We start from the raw sequence: 23437 nt of genomic DNA, 5'->3' as shown, positions 1-23437 counted from the left end.
ACTGGGAAGGAAGAAAGAGGTCAACGTAACAGAGTCTTCGATATGAGAAGCAACCGCTGAACACATCCCAGAGGGACCCCCTTTAATCCTCCAAACCAACGATCGATCTCTGAATCATTGTTTTGGCATGTCCTCAGGAGCTTTCGATATCTTCATTCTTTATCCAACACTCTTATCGACTTTTAAGGAATCTCCACTCCCCCAATCCGGTGGGTATACGATCACCCCCCCCCCCCTTTCCATCTCAGCATAATACGACTTTGCATCTCAGACAAACCCCCAAAATACCTTACAATAACAACGTATGACTTTCATAATCAAAACAACTGCGTGTTTACGGAATTGATTTTCCGAGTCTGTGTCTCTTAATTTTGACACAGATGTGAAGCAATGCGAGAAATTCATAAGATGTGATGCAGCGTGCTGGAGTGAGACATATATTGATAATTTAATGAAACTGTACATCGGGTTTTTATAAAAGTGCTATGTTGTGTAACCAAATTATGCAAGGGCTTTACACGAACACAAGCATCTTGAGATAAATCAAGGTCTCTAATTGACGTCTAGATCTAAAGAATGTCTGACCATGGCGACAGAATGGTCCTGTCTGAGGAAGGTACCTGCGTTTCTTCTCTTGCAGAAACGGCATTTCGGAAGACTTTGCATCCTGGGAAGTGTTTCCTATTGAAGTGCACTTTTGTTCATAAACAGAATTACCATTGAGTGTCCCTGGAAGTGATCGTACATGCACTGTTGTATGTTTTAAGCTATGCCATCGTGACCTTTCAAACAGAACAGTATAGACAGGTTTTGGACAAATATTACTGACTAATTCACCTTAGAAGATGTCAATTTAACCAAACTGTACATGTATCAATATTGTTTATAGGTCAATGCAACATTGATAGATTCAATATGAAGTCAAGTAAATATTGATAAGGTGTTGTAGTATATTCAAGGCGCGACCTGGGCTGGAAAGTGTGCCTGGTGAGAAATGATGCGTAAAATATTGTAACAACCTAAGGGATTTATTTTGCCAGCGCTTGGTGTGAAATGGTAATGAACATTCCAGTTCAGCTGAATGCCGTATGGTGTATTAATATGCCTCAAAATGAAGCTTATAATCAAATAATAGTTTCATATAAAATTAGAATAAACTGAAAACAGTACATACTAAGTGGCAAGTACTGTTCATAGTTTCTAAACAATCATTTCATATTTTTCATCAAAGTTGTGATTTAAACTGTCTCGTTCTATAAAATAAAACGTTCCTCAATAATAACGTCATTGGATTAAAAAAAAATCCTAACGAACGTGGTGAAATTTTCTAAAAACTCAAAATTCTTAACCTCACTCGATCCAATACTAAAACCCCATCTCAACTTTAATCCCTAAACCCAGCCTCAGCTGTTTCTCAGTTGACAATGACGTACAGACACCATACTCATCACCTCATGCTTCTGATGATATGGAAATACCAGCAATTAAAAGACTGTCCTGTGCTTTTTATATTCTCTTTTGTATTTATTAATTTGTCGTTCTGTAAGATCGAGCTATCGGATTGAACCAGCAAGAAAATCACCAAATCAAAATCAACGCTTAATCAGACAATTTGTATGCACATCCAATTCACCATCTCCTTGTCCTCAGGCTACCGAATAATTTCACAGTTTGCAATCAGTGTGCTTGGACTGGCCGCTTGAAGTCACTGTGATCATATTGGCAAGAGACTCTTCTTGCTCAAGAAAAAAAGTAGGCCAAAAGATCAACAAGAGATTCGCAAATTCCAGTGAAATACTTGCTAACGTGTCGTGTACATTCCGTGTGTACAGCTTTCGCAGAGACGACCAGCATTAAAGTGGTCGTCCCTCGATCAAGATATCATTACAACCACCAGTTGAAACCCAAAGACCATACAATCGCTAATTGAAACTTGTAGATGAAGATGAAGACATTATGAATATTTGACCTCAACCAGCAACAAACAATATCAATACCTCAGCATTCACAATATCCAACTGGTGTATTTAAACAGGTGCGTCCCAATCCATATACATCATTGTTCCAATAATAGATATATTGACTCATGGTAAATAAACTGTTGTATAGGGTCAGCTCCAGAAAGATGTTCTTTAAACAAGGCACCCCCCCCCCGTGAGAAAGTAAGTTTCTCGCACAGTGTATTAGACCTTTATCATCGTGCAGCCATCTTGAAGTTCTCCTATTTATATCAATGTTACCACACCGAGGCTGGAAGAACAAAATGGTCTGGTTTCTATTCGCAAAATGATTATTAGCATTCGCTATTGTTATTCGATACGAGAAACATGACCTAAATGGAGGCAGCATGATAAACGTCTAGTTAACAACGATGACACTGTTACAATATAACAAATTGGATACGGTGATTTTGTTGTGTCCCCTTTCCTGTCAATGTTTCTTGCGTAGCAACACAAACATTATAAAGATTCCAACACACTTACAAAAGTGTTAAAAAAAAATCACGATTTCGTCGATATTTTTATCGCAATCTCGTACTCTATTTCTCAGCACACACCAGTGCTTGGTTTCCCGGACCTCAAGGGCCCCCGTTGCCTCTCATGATACGGGGGATTTTCTGCTGTCATCCCCCGTCCAATATGGATTTATTTTCCTTTCTGAAGGATCAGACTCGGTTAACCCAATTATAATATTGATGTTACCGGCGATATAGCATTTCCTGGACGCACCATGACACGATGAGATGGTAGAGGGTTGGCCGGGAAGAAATCTCATTTAGACGGGGACAGTGTGGCGCGTAGACTCGCTGGATTATGAGGTTATCTCGCAGTGTAGCATGGAACAAGGTCAGGAAAAGATATGATGATCCCATAAACAGACAACCGACATATCTTAATCATATGGCGGCCATCTTTGACACATTTTTCTCTTCGTGCAATACCAGTGCATAGAACAGGGTATTCCCCTGACAGCATCGTTCTGATCTTATAATCAAAGTCTATGAAAAACAATATGAACATACTAAAATTAAGATCTGCATGACTTGTGAAAGGCAACTGTTAAAAGTCACCGGTAACCTTTTGACCCCGAAGGATATCACATGAGTCAATGGAAAATCAAGTTAAAATTCAGTGGAGAATCAAGACCATTCCATACAGCCATTGATAACTTTTCTCTTCGCTGCAACCAGATTCTGCCTCGCAAAGCAAGTCAATGACAAAAGCACATCAAGTTGCCTCTAGTTTACTGTCCTTATTATGAAGCCAGAACGACTTGGCGCCATTCTCCACTTTTGTTTGACAACGGTTTATTTATCAATTCTACACAAACCTTCTCGCTGGGAAACCTGAATGTAAAGCCTGCCCCAATCATGTAGGGTACGTCCAATCACATCTTGTATTAAAGATTGGTTCTCCAGTTGCCCTCTGTCCCCACAGAGTGACGATGAAATAACCAAGAACAATCAAAGCGTAACCTTAGATCGTTGGTCACTCAGCACGGCTGCATTTCTGATTCTCCTTGATTTTCCTGCTGAAGCCCATGACTAAATAATTGATATTATGAAAACCATGGTCGTGTGTCGTGGTGATTGCTCTTTTTCCCCAATCAGACATTTTCCCTAGCAGAGCGTTTGTATTCGAGAACTTTACAATCACAATTGTTCTAGTTTATGCAGGATTGTAAGTCCGTTGACCGTGCCTCGTGTGCCGTTAAATGGTTTGTATTAACCGCGCAAGTATGACCCTTCTCAAGCCAGGCAGTACGAGTCTCTTCGAGTCACTTGGACTGCATCATAAATGCTGCACACGACTGCATAATGCCCTCAGAAAAATGTCTTGTAAATGGTTTATTTATACTGAATGGCGTCAAGTTGTGATTGTTCGCCGTCGTTGTACCTTCCCGTTTCCTAGCCATGTTGTGGATTTAGCACAAGGACCGTTTGGGTTACCGTTTCACGATGTGCACACCGTGTGTAATGTTGAAGTAACCTTATCGCTTGCCGTGACGAGTAGCGTACACAGTGATTTTACGTTGTTTGATTAGGATCGTGTTGCAGAAATTCGAGTCTGTCTAGGAAAAAAACCATGCCATCCTTATAACAAAACATACCTCTTCTTCGCTCCGTAAATTGCCTCCCGAAATAGCACTTCCTCGTACTAATGTACTGTAATACCCTCACAGATTAGGGCCAATTCAGCTTTACTAGATATACTCAATTCGTATAGGCGTCACACTATAATGATTTCGTAAATTTTTAGGAATTGTAAAATCTAGTTTCTCAGAAACCATTAGCCTAAATCTCGAAACATTATTGATCAATTAATAGACCTTAAAGGTCAAAATGTGTTTTCTTTTCTGTGTTCTGTTGAACAACAATCCTTTAAGTAAGTTAATGTTATAAGAATGATACCCTATTTGAGTAGTCTATGATAAGGTATTGTGAATTCTCCAGCATGCTTCACGTAGTATGGAAGTCATTACTAGAATCAACGATATCATTAATTAAGCATAGGTATTAAGAACATCAATTTGGGGTGATGCCAAAATAAATCGTGGTCAAAATTTATGGGAGGATCTTTGACTTAATTAAGAAAGATACGTAATGATTTGTTATAGGTTGTCAATTCTAAAGCACAGAGTATTCTAAATCTAGTAAACGAAAGCATTTTGATCAGAAACAAAATGGCGGCTATTTTCCTCGGAAAGGGCTGTCACGGTCGTGTTTAGTAAAAGCCTTTTCCCGATCTCGTAATAATGCTCCTCTGGTCTGTTATTCACTATTACGGGTTATTGAATACTGACGAAAGGATGTTATCTTATTTCGCATCCAGGCCTGGCAAAAATGCAAGGACGTCACGGTATAGTATCACTCTATGTGGCCATGCAATTGCTCTTCAGAGATGTGGGCCATTTCACTGCCATGCTGTTCCCAACCTCTTAGAATCAATTAAGGGATGTTTCAATGCTGCGTATTTGCCCTTACAAAAAAAAGTCACATCTAAAGGAGCTTTTCAAAAATATTATGTCGCTTGTATAATCATAGACTTGATTCAAGTCCCGTTCTCGTGCGAGAGTTTCCTAAGCATATCCGCCGTCAAAATGTATAGCTATGTGGTCTCGCGTGTGAAACAGGTTGGGGAATGCAGAGCATCACTAAAAAAAAATTTCTGGCGATGGCACGGGATTGGGACTTAGTTAAGTCTAGTATTATTATCACGATGCTGACCTCGACAATCAATTAAAGTTCAATTTGGGTTTAACAGAGGGCGCTTTATTAGGCTGAAACGTCAGGTGGTATCATAACCCTATCAATTTCCACGATGCTTTGTTACTGGTTATGCAGTCTGGTATCACGCCTTCATGGCGACTCCATGCATCCAATTACTGAATGCACGAGAGGACTTGCTCCCTATAATGCCGGAAAGGACGCATTCATATAGGCACTTGTTTGCGGAAAAAATGTGTGCATTGAAATTACCGGAAAATGAGGAAATTACAGGAATAAACATCCATGGCATCATTAAAGCTTTAACCATAACTGCAGACCGTCACATAATAAAATAACTCCTTCCAATCAAGATAGCATCAACATATAGCACAGTATGTTTTTGTTTGTTTTCCATGGGGTTGCTTTGGGGTTTGTTGTGGCGTAGACCTAAGTGTTGTTTTTTTCCTTCAAATTTCTACAAACAAAAATTGACCGCCTGAGGAACTCCTATACAGACAAGATCAATGAAAGTTATGCACGGCGAATAGTGTTTATCAGAAATTGCGGCGTCATGGCTGGAAATAAGACTAAAACTTCCAATGTACTTTTTAGTCATTGGAAGAGTACCACATGTACACGCGTCCATGGGGTTATTCAAAACCACGTTATGGTTTAAACATGAACGTGTATCATTGTAAAAGGTAATTTTGTGTTCAGTTTTAGTCATCATTAAATCTGCAAGGCAATAAACTCCCAAGGTAGCTTTTATTAACGTAAACTATACAGATGCTCGAAATTTTATTCCAGGCCAAAATGATCATGCAAAATTATTATTCCGTGTTATGGGAGCACCGTCAATATTCAATCATCGGCTTTAAAGAGAGCTTAGCCTATGAAATTGGTATACCATCAATCATAATACGAGGTTATGAGCATTGGCTCTCATTTTGTATGATACGAAATTCTTCTTGTAAATTGCATTATGCAAGATTTTTTGTAGTAAAGCTCTCTCATCTCAAGGGATGATGTATTATGGATAACAATGTAATATTCATGCGATAAGTATTCGTCCAGCATGCATGTGTAACGTTCATATTTACAACATAATAGACTGGTCGTAGTCATTGCGTCGCCGACGGCTTTACAAAATAGCTGTAACTTCCGGATAACGGACGTTTATTTCCTAATTCGACGGTGGTGGTTAACTTTCCCCTCGCCATCTGTCATTGTAACATTAGATTAAACGTAAATTTTCTCATCTTTGTTCGTTTGGAGTGCATCATTATTTGAAGATGTTTGTCCCTGTGGCCTCGACATCGGATTGGAAACGCACGATGATTGTTTGTTAGTGTAAAGCATCAACCATCTTCGAACGTGGCGCCGGCAATGTTTTCCAGAACGCACAGTGGCTCTAAAACTGCATCCTGCCAGCAAGCATCTTGGCGCAATGAATTATGTTGTTGCAGTTGCTGTTTTGGGGTTCTGTTGTATCGAACCCTTGCCTTACCCGCCCCCCCCCCTGCCCCCGAAAAAAGAGAGTTCATTACATGAATGATTACAATACAATATCACGGTAGGCCTATCACCAAACCTCAACCCAAATTATGTCTGTTCCCCTCCCTTCACCCACAGTTTGCCTCCATCCTTTAAACAAGTATCTAGATGCGTCACTGCTGTGTCGCTGGTTGTATTTTGCATATTTAACTGTACAGTTCAGCTGGGGCCAATTTCATAGAGCTGCTTAAGCAAATATTTTTGCTTAAGCAGCTCTATGAAATTGGGCCCTGTTGTCAACATAACCATCTATACAGGGGGGGCATCCAGGAACCTATTCACTCATTCACAACCGGTAAGATTTAACTTTACAGAGTTACAAACCATCCAAAGTATAAAAAGAACACAACATTGTCTCTTGGTGAATTAAGCAGCATCCCATCCCGATTTCCCTTGGGATACCCAATACACCACACATTGACATGACCTTTCCCCCTCGCAAATTACACCTAAAAGAAGCTATTTCCAAGACGTTTAATCCAATGATCTGATGCCTTACAGGGGCACTTATACTTGCTCGTATCTTATCATTTCCCAAGAAGCCTTTATGTAGCCATCTGGCTATACGGTCACTTGAGCCTTTCTCAGGGAAATACATCTCACCGGACTTCACCCATTTCAAAAGATGAAAACTAAGACATTTCATTACATCTCGTCTAAGGGACAGTGTGCACTTTCCAGATTTCGACTTGCCTAAAAACTTAACCTTTTTATGTATAGGGATCTGCATCAAGTATGTGTTTCTCCCCAGATTTCACCCGTTTTAAAAGATGAAAGTTAAGATATTTCATGACATCTCTTCTATAAGGATATTAGGGATTATACTTTTCAAGTTTTGAATTGCCGTAAACTGGACCTGTCTATATAAATGACTTATCTTTTTTTAACCTGTACCACTTGCAACTATATAGGATCACTGACGCATATAAGCTATAATGGATGCCCCTTCTCATATTATTCTTCCATCAATGTAGCTATGTTCATCTATGCTGTAATTGGAAATAAACCAACATCCGTTTGGTAACTAGAGACAACAAGAGTGTAATTTCTCAATCATCGTATTTCAAAGACACCTGGTTGAAAAACGAACATGAGAAAGGGCAATCGAAAGAGGAGCTCGTGTTTCGAGAAAATAGCAGATAAATGTTACACGTTTGACAGTGTTTCATACTCTCTCATTGTATCAGTCAGTCCTCTCTGGGCATTTCAAGCGAAACGAATGTTAAGGGTAACTGCGCTGGCGCTGCAAAAAAATGCTTTCTTTGGGAGAGGGGCGGGTTTTGTTGGAGCATAGCAGATGGGTGGGGCTGGGGACACTGCGCTTGAAGCCACACGCGGGGTTAAGGGTATGTTAATCCCCACCCCACCCCATATGTATGCTCTACGTTTGAATGAATATCGCGGATTCATTTTAAATCATTCTAGAGCACGTGCTTTTTCTTGTGAAAAGCTGAGACTTGCGGCAAAAAACTTTTCGCTGTTTGAGTTTACGTTGGCTCACAGATGTGTTATTATCCTATACATTTTTGTTAACATTCAAGAAAAAAGATAAAAGTCACTGCTTTTGTGCTACGTATGATGTTTTGAAGTGTTTTTGTGGCAGAAATCATTCCTAACAACAATTACAATGTAAGTAATTTCAACCGAATTGGTTGCATTCTCTCTCGCATGATGAAGTGTTTGTCCCCGTGCCATCAGTCCAACCGCACATCACGAGACCCATCTGTCAAGTTCCGTTCCATAACTGCCTGGACAACAAAATAATGATGGGGCGATAAATATTTCAAGCGGGAAAATCACCGGGGCTATCCATAGCGATGATATCGCAGGGACGCTGTTTGATCTGAGAGTAACCACGCATAAGATATTGCAAGGGGGAAACAGTCGCGTGTCTTATTTTAGTGTGACTATATATTGTGACACTTATGGTCACAGTTGTGTGAAGTTCGTGGAGTGTATTGTAATGTTGAACTGCAGTCATCAGTACTGGCGGTTGATGAACCATGATATGGTGGGTGGATCTGATTGATATAAATTTATTATGCTTTGATGGTTACATATTCATTAATTGGTCTAAGTTTAGGCAGAAGAGTATCAGGGAACTGAAATGTCAACGGTTAACGATGCATTGCTCTATGATTTGGAAAACCCAACATGCATGGTTCATTGGTAATGAACTCAAAAACAATATACTTGAACAATTTGAACCAGTGTTGCAAATTTTTAAAGAGTCTTTTTTCCACAGACATTCTTAGCATTTTAAATAAAAAGTTTACGATTGTGGTGACGTGTGTTAGTTTCAACTCTATGGTTTCAGGACTTTCTTTGTGAGAAATTCTTCTGTGTTCTTTATTAGCCCATAGTTCTACACATAAATTAATACATTTTGTTTCTACTTTGCATTGTAGCTTTATACGGTGGTAATGAACAGAAACTCTACAATGATTTGATGAAAAACTACAACAAGAAAGTGCGGCCTGTGTGGAACGCCAGCACACTGATCGAGGTTAAACTAACGCTCTCGGTTATCCAAGTCGTTGAAATGGTATGTATAGTTAGTGGTCATTGTTTGTCTGTCTGTTTGACGAGATGGAGATGTCCGTCTGCATTGTTGTTTGCTTGTTTGTTTGTCGGGTGTTTGGATTTTTCAGATTCTAATCCCTCACCTCTTTTCATTATGGTCAACTCTTTACATGGAGTTAAATGGGAAAACACTGGGGATTCACTAGCATGGGTTGTCGGTGTCCTACTATATTGAGACTCGAGACCTACAAAAGTTAAAGCCAGGGCTGCTCTAGTCTGCGACCTGTGTTTGAAAACGATCAAATCTGAAATCTTCGTATCGGATTGTAACGTCTCGAGTTCTAGAACCGGCTTAAGTTTATTCGGCTTTTGAAAAAACTGTATGTGTGCGACATGAGGTATCAAAGTAGAAGAACTGAATAACTGCGAGAGGTGCCCAAGCTTGAGAAAAGTTGGAACTAAAGACAGACCACTGCTCAGAAAGCGATACATCTCAACTCCACCCTGCGCTCAAGACACGTACCAAGGCTGCAGTACACGGTAGGGGCCGTCATAACGACGTTACCCTCCCCCTCAAACAGATCGATAAGTCTGTGATGATGTTGCATAGTTCACTGAAAAATTTTTGACATAAAACACCGGCAGTGGATACAATCAGAACATTAAACCCCCCAGTTGTCGATCGATATACCTTTAACATGAAAGCTCTCATGGGTTGTAGGTGACCTTTCACATTCTGAGAAACAAATTTCATCACTGTGGATCTCATGGCCCAAGGGTATCAAGAAAGTATCTTGAAGGATTGTATAATCCTATTTATTTAAGATACAAGTCTTGTCATTGAATACACATCAACATTCCCAATGTGGAATTGAATTACCGTCCAAAATGTCAATCAATAACATTTACCCAATCGAGTCATCGACCCGTGACAATGGGTGTAAAAAGAGGATTTGGTTGACATATTTGAATTTTTACGATTGCAAATCAGAATAGTGGTTATATGAAAAGATAATTTTGTTTCTGTGAACCAACTGGAAAGTGTAAATGGTACATTCAATGTTAACACTGCAAGCTCAGAATGCAGCATTTTATGACCTTATTTAAAATACATTGTCAACCTCGTTCCCAATGGTGTACGACAGCACCGCTCTTTAAAAGTTAAAAAATATAAATGGTCATGTGCTGTGATTAGAGTTCATATTTAGGACCCATATGGATACCTTATGACGTCACGAAAAACGGTAACTGAGAAAAGTACAGTTACAGGGCAAGTGCACAGAGCAATGAACTAGTAAGCGGAAACGCGTATAAGTAAAAACGTCATAGCCGCAACATGAGCAGAACACGTGATCTTACATTTCACGTCAGTATTTTGCCGACTATCATTTCGTGCGCATTAAGTTGGATTTATCTCTCGCCCCATTCCGCGTCGATACCGGACTTGCCCAGCGTCAAAAGAAGAAAAAAGGTGACAGTGAAAATCCCGAACTAATCGACAAATGGATTGAATCCTTTGGGGTTGATCCGTCCACCACCTCTCTCCAAGTAGGCTCGCGGCGGAAAGAGGCATCAAGCTTGCGATGATGGAACGTATAAAGCCATCCGGTAAGGGGAAAACAGAGAGCTTTTCATGCTCAGTCAAGACGTGGTTTCACGGTGTTCACAACGTCTGTCGACCAAAACAAGGGGGTAAACATTACACGGCAAGGTGCGAAGCAATGTGTCTATGCGGATTTACAAGCATCGAGTTCGCAGACGAGATTGCAGATTGTTCTCTCACTACGAAACCGAATAAAGGCGGGAAACCCAATATCACCTCGCTCTTTTCTTTTCTTTTCTTTTTTTTTTTGCGTTCGAGATTGTGGCTTGTCTGTCATCAATGGGTAATAAAAGAGACTTTTAGATCGATTTTCAATACGGCTTTGATTTATGAAGTGACAATGCGGGGTAATGTCGGAAAGAGTGAAAACAAAAACTGTAAGCCATGACCAAGATACCATGCCGTTGCCAAGTGAGCTCTCCTATTGCATTCTTAAGGATTCGTGTGTTACTAAAAAAGGACAAATTACAAAACAAAAAATGTCAATCTATATCATCATCTAAGGTTCCTTGCGAAGGGAGCGATAGGCAATAAAAAAACACACGTATGACAAAATGTCTTAAAAAATATAAAGGTGTTTAAGGACATAAGGTTAATGTAAGCTGCCCAAATGAATGGAAATGGCGTTGTTTCCCATTGCCGCTGTAGTGTGTGATGTGTACCGCATTTGGCCGGCAGTGTGATTCGTTCATAACGTGCAACATACACGTATTGAAACAAAAAATGAATAATTGATTGATATTGGTGCTGCAATGGTGTCTTTAGCAATTCACAGAGGAGCGTGTTTCGTTCTGCCCACTGTGCATTTTGGGATGTCACGCGCACTTCGCCAAGGCTATGGCATTTCCCTCCAAAACCTAGCTCACTAAACTCGTTATCATTATGAAACATGACTCCATTACTGAGGTTATTCGTGCCCATTGCGAGCATCAGTCATGTCATTATACTGTCATTTAATCTTGCTTAGATGAGCTGGTTGCACACAAATTGGTTTTTATAGACCAATCTGACAACCTAATGGATTGGTTAGGCATTTGTAATGCATAGAAAGTAACAATTTAATTCTCGGTCGAGAGAGGTTGTTCCTCTGGTGTATTATAAAATTTTCAAATAAAGTACCGGTTCTGTATTTTGACGGTGCAGCATCATAGTAATGGCGGAAACTCTTCAACAGAACTTCCCAAATGAATTTTTGTCTACATATAACTATAGTAATAAGACTTCAAAATGTATACACCTTGGGCTAGGCACGTTCAACATAGCCAAGGTCATTCCATTTCTTTATATTGCCAAAAGATGTTATTCTTTCTTCTTTTTTCTTGCTCACTTGCCCTCTTTCTGTCTATAAAATGAATGCAAACACTCAAAAACGCGTCGAGCTGAAACTTTGCTCAGGTTCTGGAAGGTTAAGGTTTGGAATATAGACCAAGTCAAAATGGATGTTATAACATGTAACCGCGAGTGAAATGGTAGAGGCTATAATAAGTATCCCCAATGGTTAAATCCACCACATGGTCAACGTGTTCTTGATCTTGTTCGTTTTCCCTTGTAATTCAAGGGAAAGAAATTGATGTTTATTCTCTGTGCTCACTTTACATCATTGTTACAGGTATTTTTGTGCAAGAACAAATTTACTCTTTAATTCAAAGAGCCAAAGAGTAATGCTAAACAACACGTTGAAAGATTTGGAGGCATTGTGCATGCCCTGCTTAAGTAGTCCGGTTTACGACGGACCACTGAGTCAAACAAAACTATTTCGTAAAAAAATCCGAAATCGTCAGTAAACTTGATACTTTAGACGGGTGCAATTATGGACGATATTTGCAAGCGCAAACGCTTTCACTAGCTGTGTGCGATAGCAGTAGCTGCACAAGTCTTACAACCACTAATGCATCTCACTCCCGCCTATGAAACTCGAGTAGAGAACAGGTGTATCTCCAAATTCAATTCCTCTAGTCCAATAAATTCGATAATAAAAAGACTGAACTCCGCATTGACGGGTTACAATCGACCATAATCCATGAATATCCTCTAGTCACAGGAGCGCTAAAACCAGCAATTAATATTAAACTACAGATAAACACAACAAGACAGCGATTGTTAAGCCCATGGGAAGATGTGTGGCGAATGTTTACTTTGATATTCGTTGTAGGTCGCCATGCTGGGTGCACCCTGCGGTTTGTGGGTGGGGTCAGTGATTCTTCATCCATGTTCACAAGGAATCGAAAAACACACGCATGGGCCATTTAAAAAAGCCCGGGTCCGAATGTTTTCTGAAGCATGCTTTATAGCCATACATTATTGTAATGCATACAAGTTAGAACCACATGCCTCAGCCACCTTATCTACGTAAATTCAACTGGGTATGGACCATAGAGTTATATATTAGAACTAGAGCGCGCACTGGCCTATATACGCGCCCCGGTATGCGAGCAGGCGGCCATTTTCTAAGTTGACAAAACAGCTATCTCACAGCGTGTGTTTGTGCGGCCATTTTGTAAGTTGAACAAACAGCATCGCGTGAGCGTTCAATAAAAAAACCTTAAACGTGTATTTCATATTCAACGCGCGTGCAGAATGATGCGCTTGTCATCTTGCGGTCCCGTGGCGTTTGTGCACGAAGAATCACTCGTGCGCCCTCTAGTTATTATATATAACTCTATGGTATGGACCAAATAACCAAATCACATACAATGCTCCGATCTTAGGCTAGATTCGAACAAGGGGGCCCACTGAGGTAAAGGCGGTGCAAGACACCATCTGGACCCTAGAACAATTCAAAAATTAATAGTCCAACTATAGTGAATGAGGTATATCGAAAGAAAATAAGATATTAATCATCAGATGATTGTGCAAATAAATGTAAAAAAGATAAGTCATCTAATCAGTTATACTGCAGCTGGGCCTTATTGCAGACTTCATCTTTATTAATACACAATTATTTCCATTCACCAATTATATATAGGATTTATAGAATTTTATAGAATGGCTTATTTAAAAATGTCATAAGCAGCCACATGCTGAATTGCAACAATTTACAATAAAAAGGGTACAATACAAAATTTGATAAAAAAGTTAACGGTTAACGGTAAAAATAAAACCCACATGTGATGGTTTTAATATTATGCATATACAACATCCTGAAATCGTCGGGTCGCTGACAGATTCGGTTTTCAGATATACAAGTTTCTCGACTTATTATGACTTCATTTCAAAAATTCAAATGGAAATATTTCGCAGACAAAAATATGGTGCTAGTAGGAACTTCATAATCAGTATAAGCTTTCATATTAAAATTAAACAATGTTTTCATCTTAACCAATCCTGTATGATAACATTAAGTCACAGGTGCATCGGGATTTAAGTGGCAACAACAGCATTTTAATGCGGATCGGTAAATTTCAATTTGAAATTCACCAGATTGGCCGGATATCCACTTAACAGGGAAAGTGACTTTAGTGCAAAACCCTTTCGAATAACTAGAGTGTTCGTGTTGTTTTACCCCTTATCCGTCCCAATCATATGAATTTCATGAGTCAAAATTGTTTTGAGATTTCCAATAAGGATAATTTAAACCACTCAATTATGGTCACTCAGATGCCGCATGGGGCAATTTGGATCATGGCGTGCGAGTCTCGGTAGGGTATCACTTTTTATTTTAGGAGAGAAAAATTGAAAATGACTGATCACTAAAACTATTGTGACATTTTTGAACAGCTGTTGGGGTTAGTTGTATATACAGAATACTACTCAACCTTTTTCTCGTGGGATCGAGGGAGGAGTTTGGGGAATTCATTGAGCTATTGATAAACTTAGAGGTGTGAATGGAACAGTTACGCACCTGCATATTGGGTATTTCAAATATCATGCCCACACACAAAGATTCAATCAGCATTTGGGGAATGTTAGGTTTTAATGGTACGGTGTGATGGTGTCCATTTCAAATCATAATGCAGCAGTGCAATTCCCTTGTCTCTTTCATTTGCAGATATAATGTTATTGTTTGTTTGTTTTGTTTTTTTATTTACTTGTTTGGTTGTTGCTGTTGTTGTTGTTGTTGTTTTGCCAAAGATAATAACAGTAAAGTGTTTTGGTTAAAACAAATTTTCCCGAGTTAATAATATTTTATTCCTTACACTGACAAACCACAACGATGTCGATTCCCCTGTAGAGAACAGCAGTGGTTGCTTATTTTATAATGATAATGTTAGGTGGCGTTTTCAGCCATCCTTTTCTCTACAAAGTTAATTAGAGCATTATAAGATGACACAGTTTTTTCTATACAGTTTTATTTTGACGATTGTCTTCACTCGGATGCAATACTCAGTTTTCTAGACCGAACTACATACAAACCCATTGCTGGTGCCTCATCACATTATGAGATGCAGACATTTTCTTTAGCCCTTAGCATAAACACAGACTGTACGTAATACATTGCATTAAGCTCCAGATATAATAACGAATCATAACCCCAATTTCCTTAGCATGCGGATCTTTACAACGTGCTAATGTTATTGTTCGTGCGTTTAGATGAGAGCCGCTGTTGGTGCATGACTCGAACAAACTCCAAAATGATATGTCGTTTCTAAAAATTATGTCCATTTATGAATGAGGAAAACGATGGCTGTTTTGATTTTTAAAACTTGATAAATTAGTATCTTAATTAATCAGAGACTTATCACTAAGCTCATCGTAATACTTATTTGAAGAAACTAGCAAAAATTCCACCAAACAGATATTCCGTAGAGTTGCTAACTCAGTATTATTTTATACCCTCTAAAATATCTTGCCATTTTCAATTTCTGCTCTTTGAGGAACAACTCTTAAAATGTGATAAATTTAAAGATGGAACTTAAAGAGGATTTTGAAGATGCAACCCTCCAAAGACGCTCTATCTTAAAGACTTTCAGCTGAGCCTCACACTTTAAGATGCCATAATGTATATAGGCGCCATAAATCAGCTTTCTTTAATTATCCATGTGCCCTCAGTATACGCACAAGATTTCCTTTTAGACGATCCAGCCCCGAGGCAGAAATCCGAGTCTATAAACTTTATATACTCTCAAGGAATACACAAGAGATGATGACGCGGACACACAAACTATTATTGTAATACACACACAGGAGTTGATGACGTATAAACTTCCATTTCATTTCCATGTAGGCCTACGAATCTTCAAGATACTGTCACAATGTGCACATGGTGACAGATAACACTCAGACAATATAGGTTGAGAATTAGGTTGATTTAAAATAAGGAAAACTGCAGACAGTCACGATATGCCAGTGAGATTTATTTTACTTCGCGTGTATTCTTGCATTAAGAGGGATATCCGCATTAAGCCTTGGCTTACCTGCCGGGCCCTGTAACGCAGGATACCGATTGGAGACCCTCTTTCGTGTCTCTTCTAACAATATTATATGAAAACCAATGCCGATGGTCCTCTTTAAACGAATCCAAATTTTGTGTTAGCCACCGTGATATCAAAATCATATTGATTTGATAAAATTATTACCATATTTAATATATAACAAGATTGGTTTCCTTGAGAGTACGTGTGTGGAATCACCCTCCCATCCTTCCCCGCATCCCTTCCATCTATAATACCACCATGTTGCGTTTCCATCTCATGTTTTCAAACCCATACATCCGTTTGAAGAAATACCTTAGCCGTACCCGTCTAGAAACTTAAAACCACAAAACAAGATTTCTTGGCAAATCCACGTGTCACGCATAGTGTCCTCCTGGGTTTGCAGTAACCCACTTTGCATCGTTTATCTTCGTCGTCTTATGTCTGTGAGGACACTCATTGACAGCCGTCAGAGTGCTGAGTGTATCGAACTGTTCGCTCCTCAGACGTATCGTATTCTTTAAAGATACAGTACTGGATATGTAATGTCGGTAGATCGTATAACAAGCTTACTGTCGATGAATCAAGATAAGGCACAAACAATAATAACGCTGCTCTATTTTGGCGTCAAGACAATATACACAGGGCTAGCTCGTCGGTGCTCTAGCAATGCAATGGTCGTAGGTTCGAATCCCACCCGAGTAATATGCCTGTGATTTGTGTTTACAGACTCGGAAAAGTATTGAGTATACACATCGGTGTGAGCGTAAAACCAAAATTAGTATTCTTTATCCCCGATGCAAATTTAACACCTTTTAAAAAGGATATGTAATTTATATAGAACATAACAAGCTTTACTGTAATTGAATCAAGATAAGGTACTAACAATAGTAACGCTGCTCTATTTTGCTGTCTTATACTCTCGTTGAACCAATACGATAATTGTATAGGTTCGAATCCCACCTGAGTAATTTGCATGTTGAACTTTCAACACGTAACTTGGGAAAGTATTGAGTGTTTACGGTAAAATGTGGTATGTGTGCTATATTTTCTTTGAATCATAACACAAACTATGCTATCTTTCTTGAGCAAGGTCTATAAGACGCAGTTTAATTTCTGCTTTAATTTTTAGCCTGTTTTCAACTATACACACTACACACAAATGTAAGAGCCATTTTTTAAGAGATGACCAATGCAATGATATCTTTAAAGGAAATATATATTTTGGCGGGAAGATGAGTAGATCTAAGTTTAGCTTATTCGATAAAGTGGATAGAGTATCTAAATGATTTTAGAAAGCTGACCGCCAAACGTTGGAGTCATGTGTCTGTCTTAAAAGGGGTTTGGGTCTCTCTCGCCACAGGCCATCAATTTGAAAAAATTTAAAAGCCGTGTTCGTCAATATAATTGGCTTAGCCGTTAATCCAGGATTTGTTTGTAGTGACCAGATCGGACCGCTGGCCATTCCGCTGCTCTATAGTATACCGTTTCGGATCGAAGACATTGTCGGGCGCGACTGAAAGGCTGAAGGAAGTCTACGGCGACAACGTAACAGCTTAAAATGATGATACTTCTTATACACGGACGTTAGGTATCCTTTTTTTCGCCTGTAATTATCGCTCCATGTTAGTTTGTTCCCTTTATGTTTGTGTTACTAGTGAACTTTTTTACCTTTTAGATCACAGGTTGGGAATAATTACTTAAAATCACACGACCCTGATGGTTATTATATAACTTATGCAAAAATAGTTCATGACCTGATGTTTCCAGACCCTATATATTTATATAATTTAGTGGATCTGGTGACGGACTTATCTGGTATGTTTTGAAAATATGGTGTATCTTTGCTCTAGAAGGCGTAGCACTCTGATTTGCAGAATAGCTACATGATTAATTCATGGTCTTTTTGGTGATAACAATTTCACCCCCTTGTGATTATCTCTTAATAATATGACCGACGGTGTGTACAGATCATTTAAAGCTAGTTATACAGTCGTACAACATCCTCAACTGAAATGATATTTATATGAAGTACCTGGGGCTACCTGTTTACGTGCATTTGCTTTAATCGCTTCGGTCGTCTTAGAGTCCACGGCCCCTAGGGTTTCATAGCCCAACCACGGTCTAAAACATCAACGGTTGGGAAACCTTGGGTGACCCCATCGTTGCTAATGACACTAAATTTAATTAATGGTTTAAGCTTGTATTAATTCATGAATTCAGACATTAACAGCAGATGACAGAGGCTAGACGGCTAGTTAATATGCTTTGGGATGGGGTGGTATACACGGGTCAAGGTTTCACAGTGTTTTGTGGAACAGTGAATAAATTTGTTGCCATGATATAAATACATTCATTGATTTTCTGCATAGTCACACTAATGTGCGTGCTTTGTCTTGAGTCGCATCGAAATAAACAATGTGTGCATGAATAATTTTTCTGCACATTTATATAATGCATTAATAATTTCTCATAATAGTTGTTAGATGCATTATTACAAAGATTTAAAACAGTTTTTTGTTTTCCTTCTTCTTCACTATTTATATTTTTTAATGGATAACGTATAGACAACCTACTACAATTACATAACAGTTTTGTCATGGGAAAACCACTTTGGGAAAACTATATTATTCGGAAACGGTTGCTTGGTGTAAAACATATTTTATATTTAGACAATTTTTGTCATAGAGAAGAGTGTCAAATAATGGTACATGCTTCATCTTGAGCAGATTCCCACGTTATTTTACAGTTATTATACTAAAAGTAATAAAGAAAGACCATTCTGATTTTGAATGGGCAGTTTTGATGGCATGTTTATACGAAAAGAAATACCCATCTAAGATTTAATTGCTGGCTGATTTGTTATTTCATGTTGTCAAATCTTCTTCAATTCCATTTATAACGATTCTAATTGCACATCCTTAAGTGTAATGCAAAACAATTTCATGGATTAATGCCATATGCCATTGATCATTTAGACATCAAAATAACTGATTCAATGCAATGTAGCCTTGGACATCTATAGAAACATGTCATGTATGTTTGTTTGCCTCGTCTGTCCTTGAACAGATAACACAAATCATTTAAAGGCAGCCGGCACTTAAGAAAATAAAATGTCTGTGAAGCTAAGTGCATTTCTTTTTAAAGAACTATAATAGATGTGAATTAAAGTTAAGAAAATAAAATGTCGGTCAGCCTCAAATGTATTTATTTCCAATGAACTAATGGATTTGAATTAAAGAAACCTGACGTACATTTCAGTATCGTGGGTATGTTGTTCTCTTCTTACAAATCATGACATACTTTCTGTTGCCTGCTGTTAAGGACATGTTTTTAGTAACCGAATAGAACAGTTGAATCACATTTGGATATTTCAAGTTTGTGATATTGAATATCAACCCAGTGGCTCGTTCAACTTCCTCTTCATTTTTGTCTGCGCTCTTTTGCATTTTCGGAAACAAATAATTTGTATGACTGAGTATTTGATGCCGATAGATGGCGCTGTTTTCAGTGCTTAACATTTGGGTTTTTTTATTTCAGCAATAAAACGTGTGCGTATAAGAAATAAACGGCTATAGCTGTGGCTGCTGAGCGGTTGAAACGATCAACTTATTTCAGTAGTGGTTAGCCTCTAGCCACAGCCAATGCAATACCGATTGATTTATGAAGCAATCTGAGACTGTCTTGAAATTAAGCAAAATTGTCGCTATGGTTAATTGCGATCTCCTGCTTGAGTTTCTGTTTTGTCCCATAAATTATCTCGTTTTTGTCAGGAAGATGAAGTCATAAATCAAAACTGCTGTTATTTGAACTTGTGTCTAGAAATGAAACTGAGAATTTGACGTTCCTTGGAACAGCTGTTCGACAACAAATGTTCATCAAATGTTTAGATATTCACTATGTATAAACATAATATGAATGTGATGTCCAATATCCAATATCGATGTACGAATACATTCACGGTATAAACCTATAGTTATGACCAGTAACCAATATCGATGTACAAGGTCGACTTTCACTGACATACCTATTTGAGTTACCATAATCGAAGAAAATCAACATTGACATTCACTGTAAAAACCCATGTATGTGAATCTACAATGGCCGATATTAAACTAAATTTACTGTCACTGCTCAGTACTGTTCGTTTGGGTTTTTGATATGAGTGTCATGCGTCAAGATGTTCACAAGACAATTTGTTAAATATCCGTTTTCACATCAAAATGATACACAGGTCTGATGGAAATGGAAACTGTTTTATAATCACCAGCGCTGGTTTTGGATATCCCCAATTACACAATGGTTTAATTTCAAATAGAACTACATTTTCCAGACGTGGGACACTGGTTGCTTTAGATTACAGCCAATTTCCTGATTTTCGGTAACTATACACTGTTTGTTCTTCATCACAGTAGGTCAAACTCATCCACTACGTTAAACCATGATGTATCAACAAAGATCCGCTGAAGATGTGTGTACCGAATACAAACAGTGCATACATCATTTTCTTGGGAACACAGTTGGAGAAATTGCGTAGGGATCTTGTTACCGTGGAGGGGGAAAAACAAATATATACATGAAAACAGTTTGAATGGCCAGTCAACTCCGTTCAAATCAAGATAACTTTCTTATATTTGTAATTTTGCCTACGGTTTTATCTTTTTTACCAACGAAGGGTACGTTTATTCATTACAGAAGTGCAAGTTTCTTTTCTCTTCTTTTTTCCTATCGGTGGAAATGCCTCAAAAATTAGGTTAAGTATTTAGGGCATCCCTGTGTTGGAACAGGCACGACTAATGCGTTTCATTAATGTATAAGATATGTGACATTTAAAATAAAACTCTGCCTGCCACTTTCAATGTCCCAGGAGAAACATATCACCATAAATTGAACGGAAAACACACACATTTATTACCATCGTGATGAGCTCATAACGGAAAAGTAATATGCCAACCTTGTGGCTAAGGAAACAAACAGAAAACCAACTACACGGCGGTTCAAATGAACAAACATCTTGCTTCGTCAGATTTTGTTTGAGTTGAAAAGGTGGTTTCTCTGTCTAACAGATCCCCTGCTCATAATTTGTCACTTTAAAGGGAGGGTTTGGTAATGACTCCAAAAGATAATGACCACAATAGTACTTGGTGATGTGAGGCACGCGCTGTTCATAATGTTTTTTTGTTACAATTCCCTTCATAAAGCAATGTGTCTTTTTAACTGTGCCATCATAATAATAAAATGTTTATTTAATTGAATCTGATTTAATTCAAACACTTTTCAGTCTGAGAAGCGTTTCTCAGATATTCATAATACTTTAAGGATTCTTCTTCCTGCGTGGACATGAATGCTCCAGATTTTCGGGGGGAAAAAAGAAGAGAAAAAATATCACTATTTACAGGTTAGTTTTATTGTATTTTTATATGAATAAAACAAACGAACGGTTCCACAACCAAAGGATACTTTGCCTTTCAAAGAGCCATCTTTTGAATCCGTTTTACGTGGAATGTCAGCTTCACCACACCACTTCAACCCCAACTTTTGTTCAAAAGGACGGTGAACGACTATCCCGTTATAAACCCCTTGGTGATTGATATCCCGTATTGAATTAAACCAACGGTATCGCGAATTCCCCCTGCTTCGGCTCAGGCGACAAATTACTTTTTTCTTTCTGTAATATCATTTCACCCGTGGGTGCAGCGGTCTTTAGTGGCTCTGGAATTTCAGACGAAGGGATAAAATCAAAATTATAAATCCCGGGTGAGACGGGATTTTCGCTTTGTGAGAATGATGCTGGAAAAACGAGCAGTGAACTTTGGATACCTTTTCTACCGCGGTTTTCCCTTGTTGCTTGGTGATTATGAAGCCTTATGTGAATTGGGAGGAAGTTACTACCTTTTCATGTTTAGTGTACCGAAGTACCTGCGCTCCTTCCGCGCGGAAGAAATCTTCTTTTCTCGACGAGATTTAAGTGCGCCTGCTGAACATGGCTTTTAGCTAAGCGAAAGTTGCTCAAAACAGTTCAGGTTATAATGAAAATGGCTCAACGGGGAAAAATTTAACGACAGTAGCTGATTGGAATCAAGTCGATTATTATATCGTTTGGGATAGTTGCATAATGATAGGATAACAAATTTATGGATTAGGCCTATGCCCTAAAACACTACATTGTCAGTGTCAAGTTTTATATATTACATAATGTTATAAAAACTATATCATCACAATGTAATTTTGGTTATAAAAAAGGATTGGTGGCAGCTTGGACTAACTGCACGTCCTTGTTACATTATGCGTTATTTTGTTACTTATGTTGATAAAAACTAAGGCAGAACCTTCCCCTCTATAACTGTGCCATTCACTACAAAATGCCCAACTGATTCTTCACTATAGACAACACATGATGCCTTTATTGCTGTTTGCCGCAGTATCACTCATGTGTTTCCCCCGACGTATAGCATGGTAAAAAGGCAACACTCGTCCTACTCCCTCTGGTCCAAACCTCAAGCAGTTTCGTCGGTGCCCAAATGCCGGGCCTTGTTTTGTACAAGTGTCATCATCGATCGTGTATGGCGATCACTGAACATGTTCCTGTTTTTAGTCAAGTATCCATTATCAGATTCTTAAGGAGGTTGAAAGGCACCCGACTTTTGAGTTTGTAAAGAGCAGAATCTTCACATCTGTTTGTTTTCTGTTTTCCTATATTGACTTGTTTGCATCCCTCGCTGGCTGCAGCAAGTCACTTTCCCGAAAACGGGGATTTCCAGATGACTGGAACTTCAGACGACTCCTCAATTTATGGGACATGTTGATAATGTAAACATGATATACAAGTTACATGCTTTAAAGCAAAATGTGCGTTTGTGCTCTTCGAACGTCTGTACATGTAAACCACAACCATGGTGTTACCCCCAAGGACCTATTACTATCTTAATGGAGGGCTTGCTAAAACGCCCGTATACATTAGCTTTTAATACAGATCTGTCTGAAACACCTGATTCTCAAAAACGTATCGTTTACCTCCTCTCCTACAAGTCCGGGATGTAGCTGACCAATTCAAAAGCATTTTACTTCTGTGGGTTTTTGCCTGCGGTTCGAATCCCGCCTCTGACCCAAAGGATGCCAAATGAGAAAGTTCCCCTCCTCCACTTTGGGGTGTTCCTCCCATTATTTCTAAAACTTAACAAAAATATTGTTTGTCTT

The 23437-nt window shown here is 38.7% G+C and overlaps 1 protein-coding gene across 2 annotated transcripts in view; it reads left to right on the top strand.

The window, feature by feature from the left end:
* The window catches only part of LOC139950251 (neuronal acetylcholine receptor subunit alpha-10-like), a 68204-nt gene that overhangs the window by 39877 nt on the left and 4890 nt on the right, over window positions 1-23437 (top strand). For both annotated transcript variants that reach the window (XM_071948866.1, XM_071948865.1), the window contains one exon: window positions 9172-9308. In XM_071948866.1, coding sequence (XP_071804967.1) covers window positions 9172-9308 — 137 coding nt within the window. The remainder of the gene's footprint in view (window positions 1-9171; window positions 9309-23437) is intronic.

Source organism: Asterias amurensis, chromosome 18 (genome assembly GCF_032118995.1).
Source record: "Asterias amurensis chromosome 18, ASM3211899v1".
NCBI classification, from domain to species: domain Eukaryota; kingdom Metazoa; phylum Echinodermata; class Asteroidea; order Forcipulatida; family Asteriidae; genus Asterias; species Asterias amurensis.
Note: the sequence above shows the minus strand (reverse complement) of the source record. Positions and strands in the feature narration are given on the sequence as shown.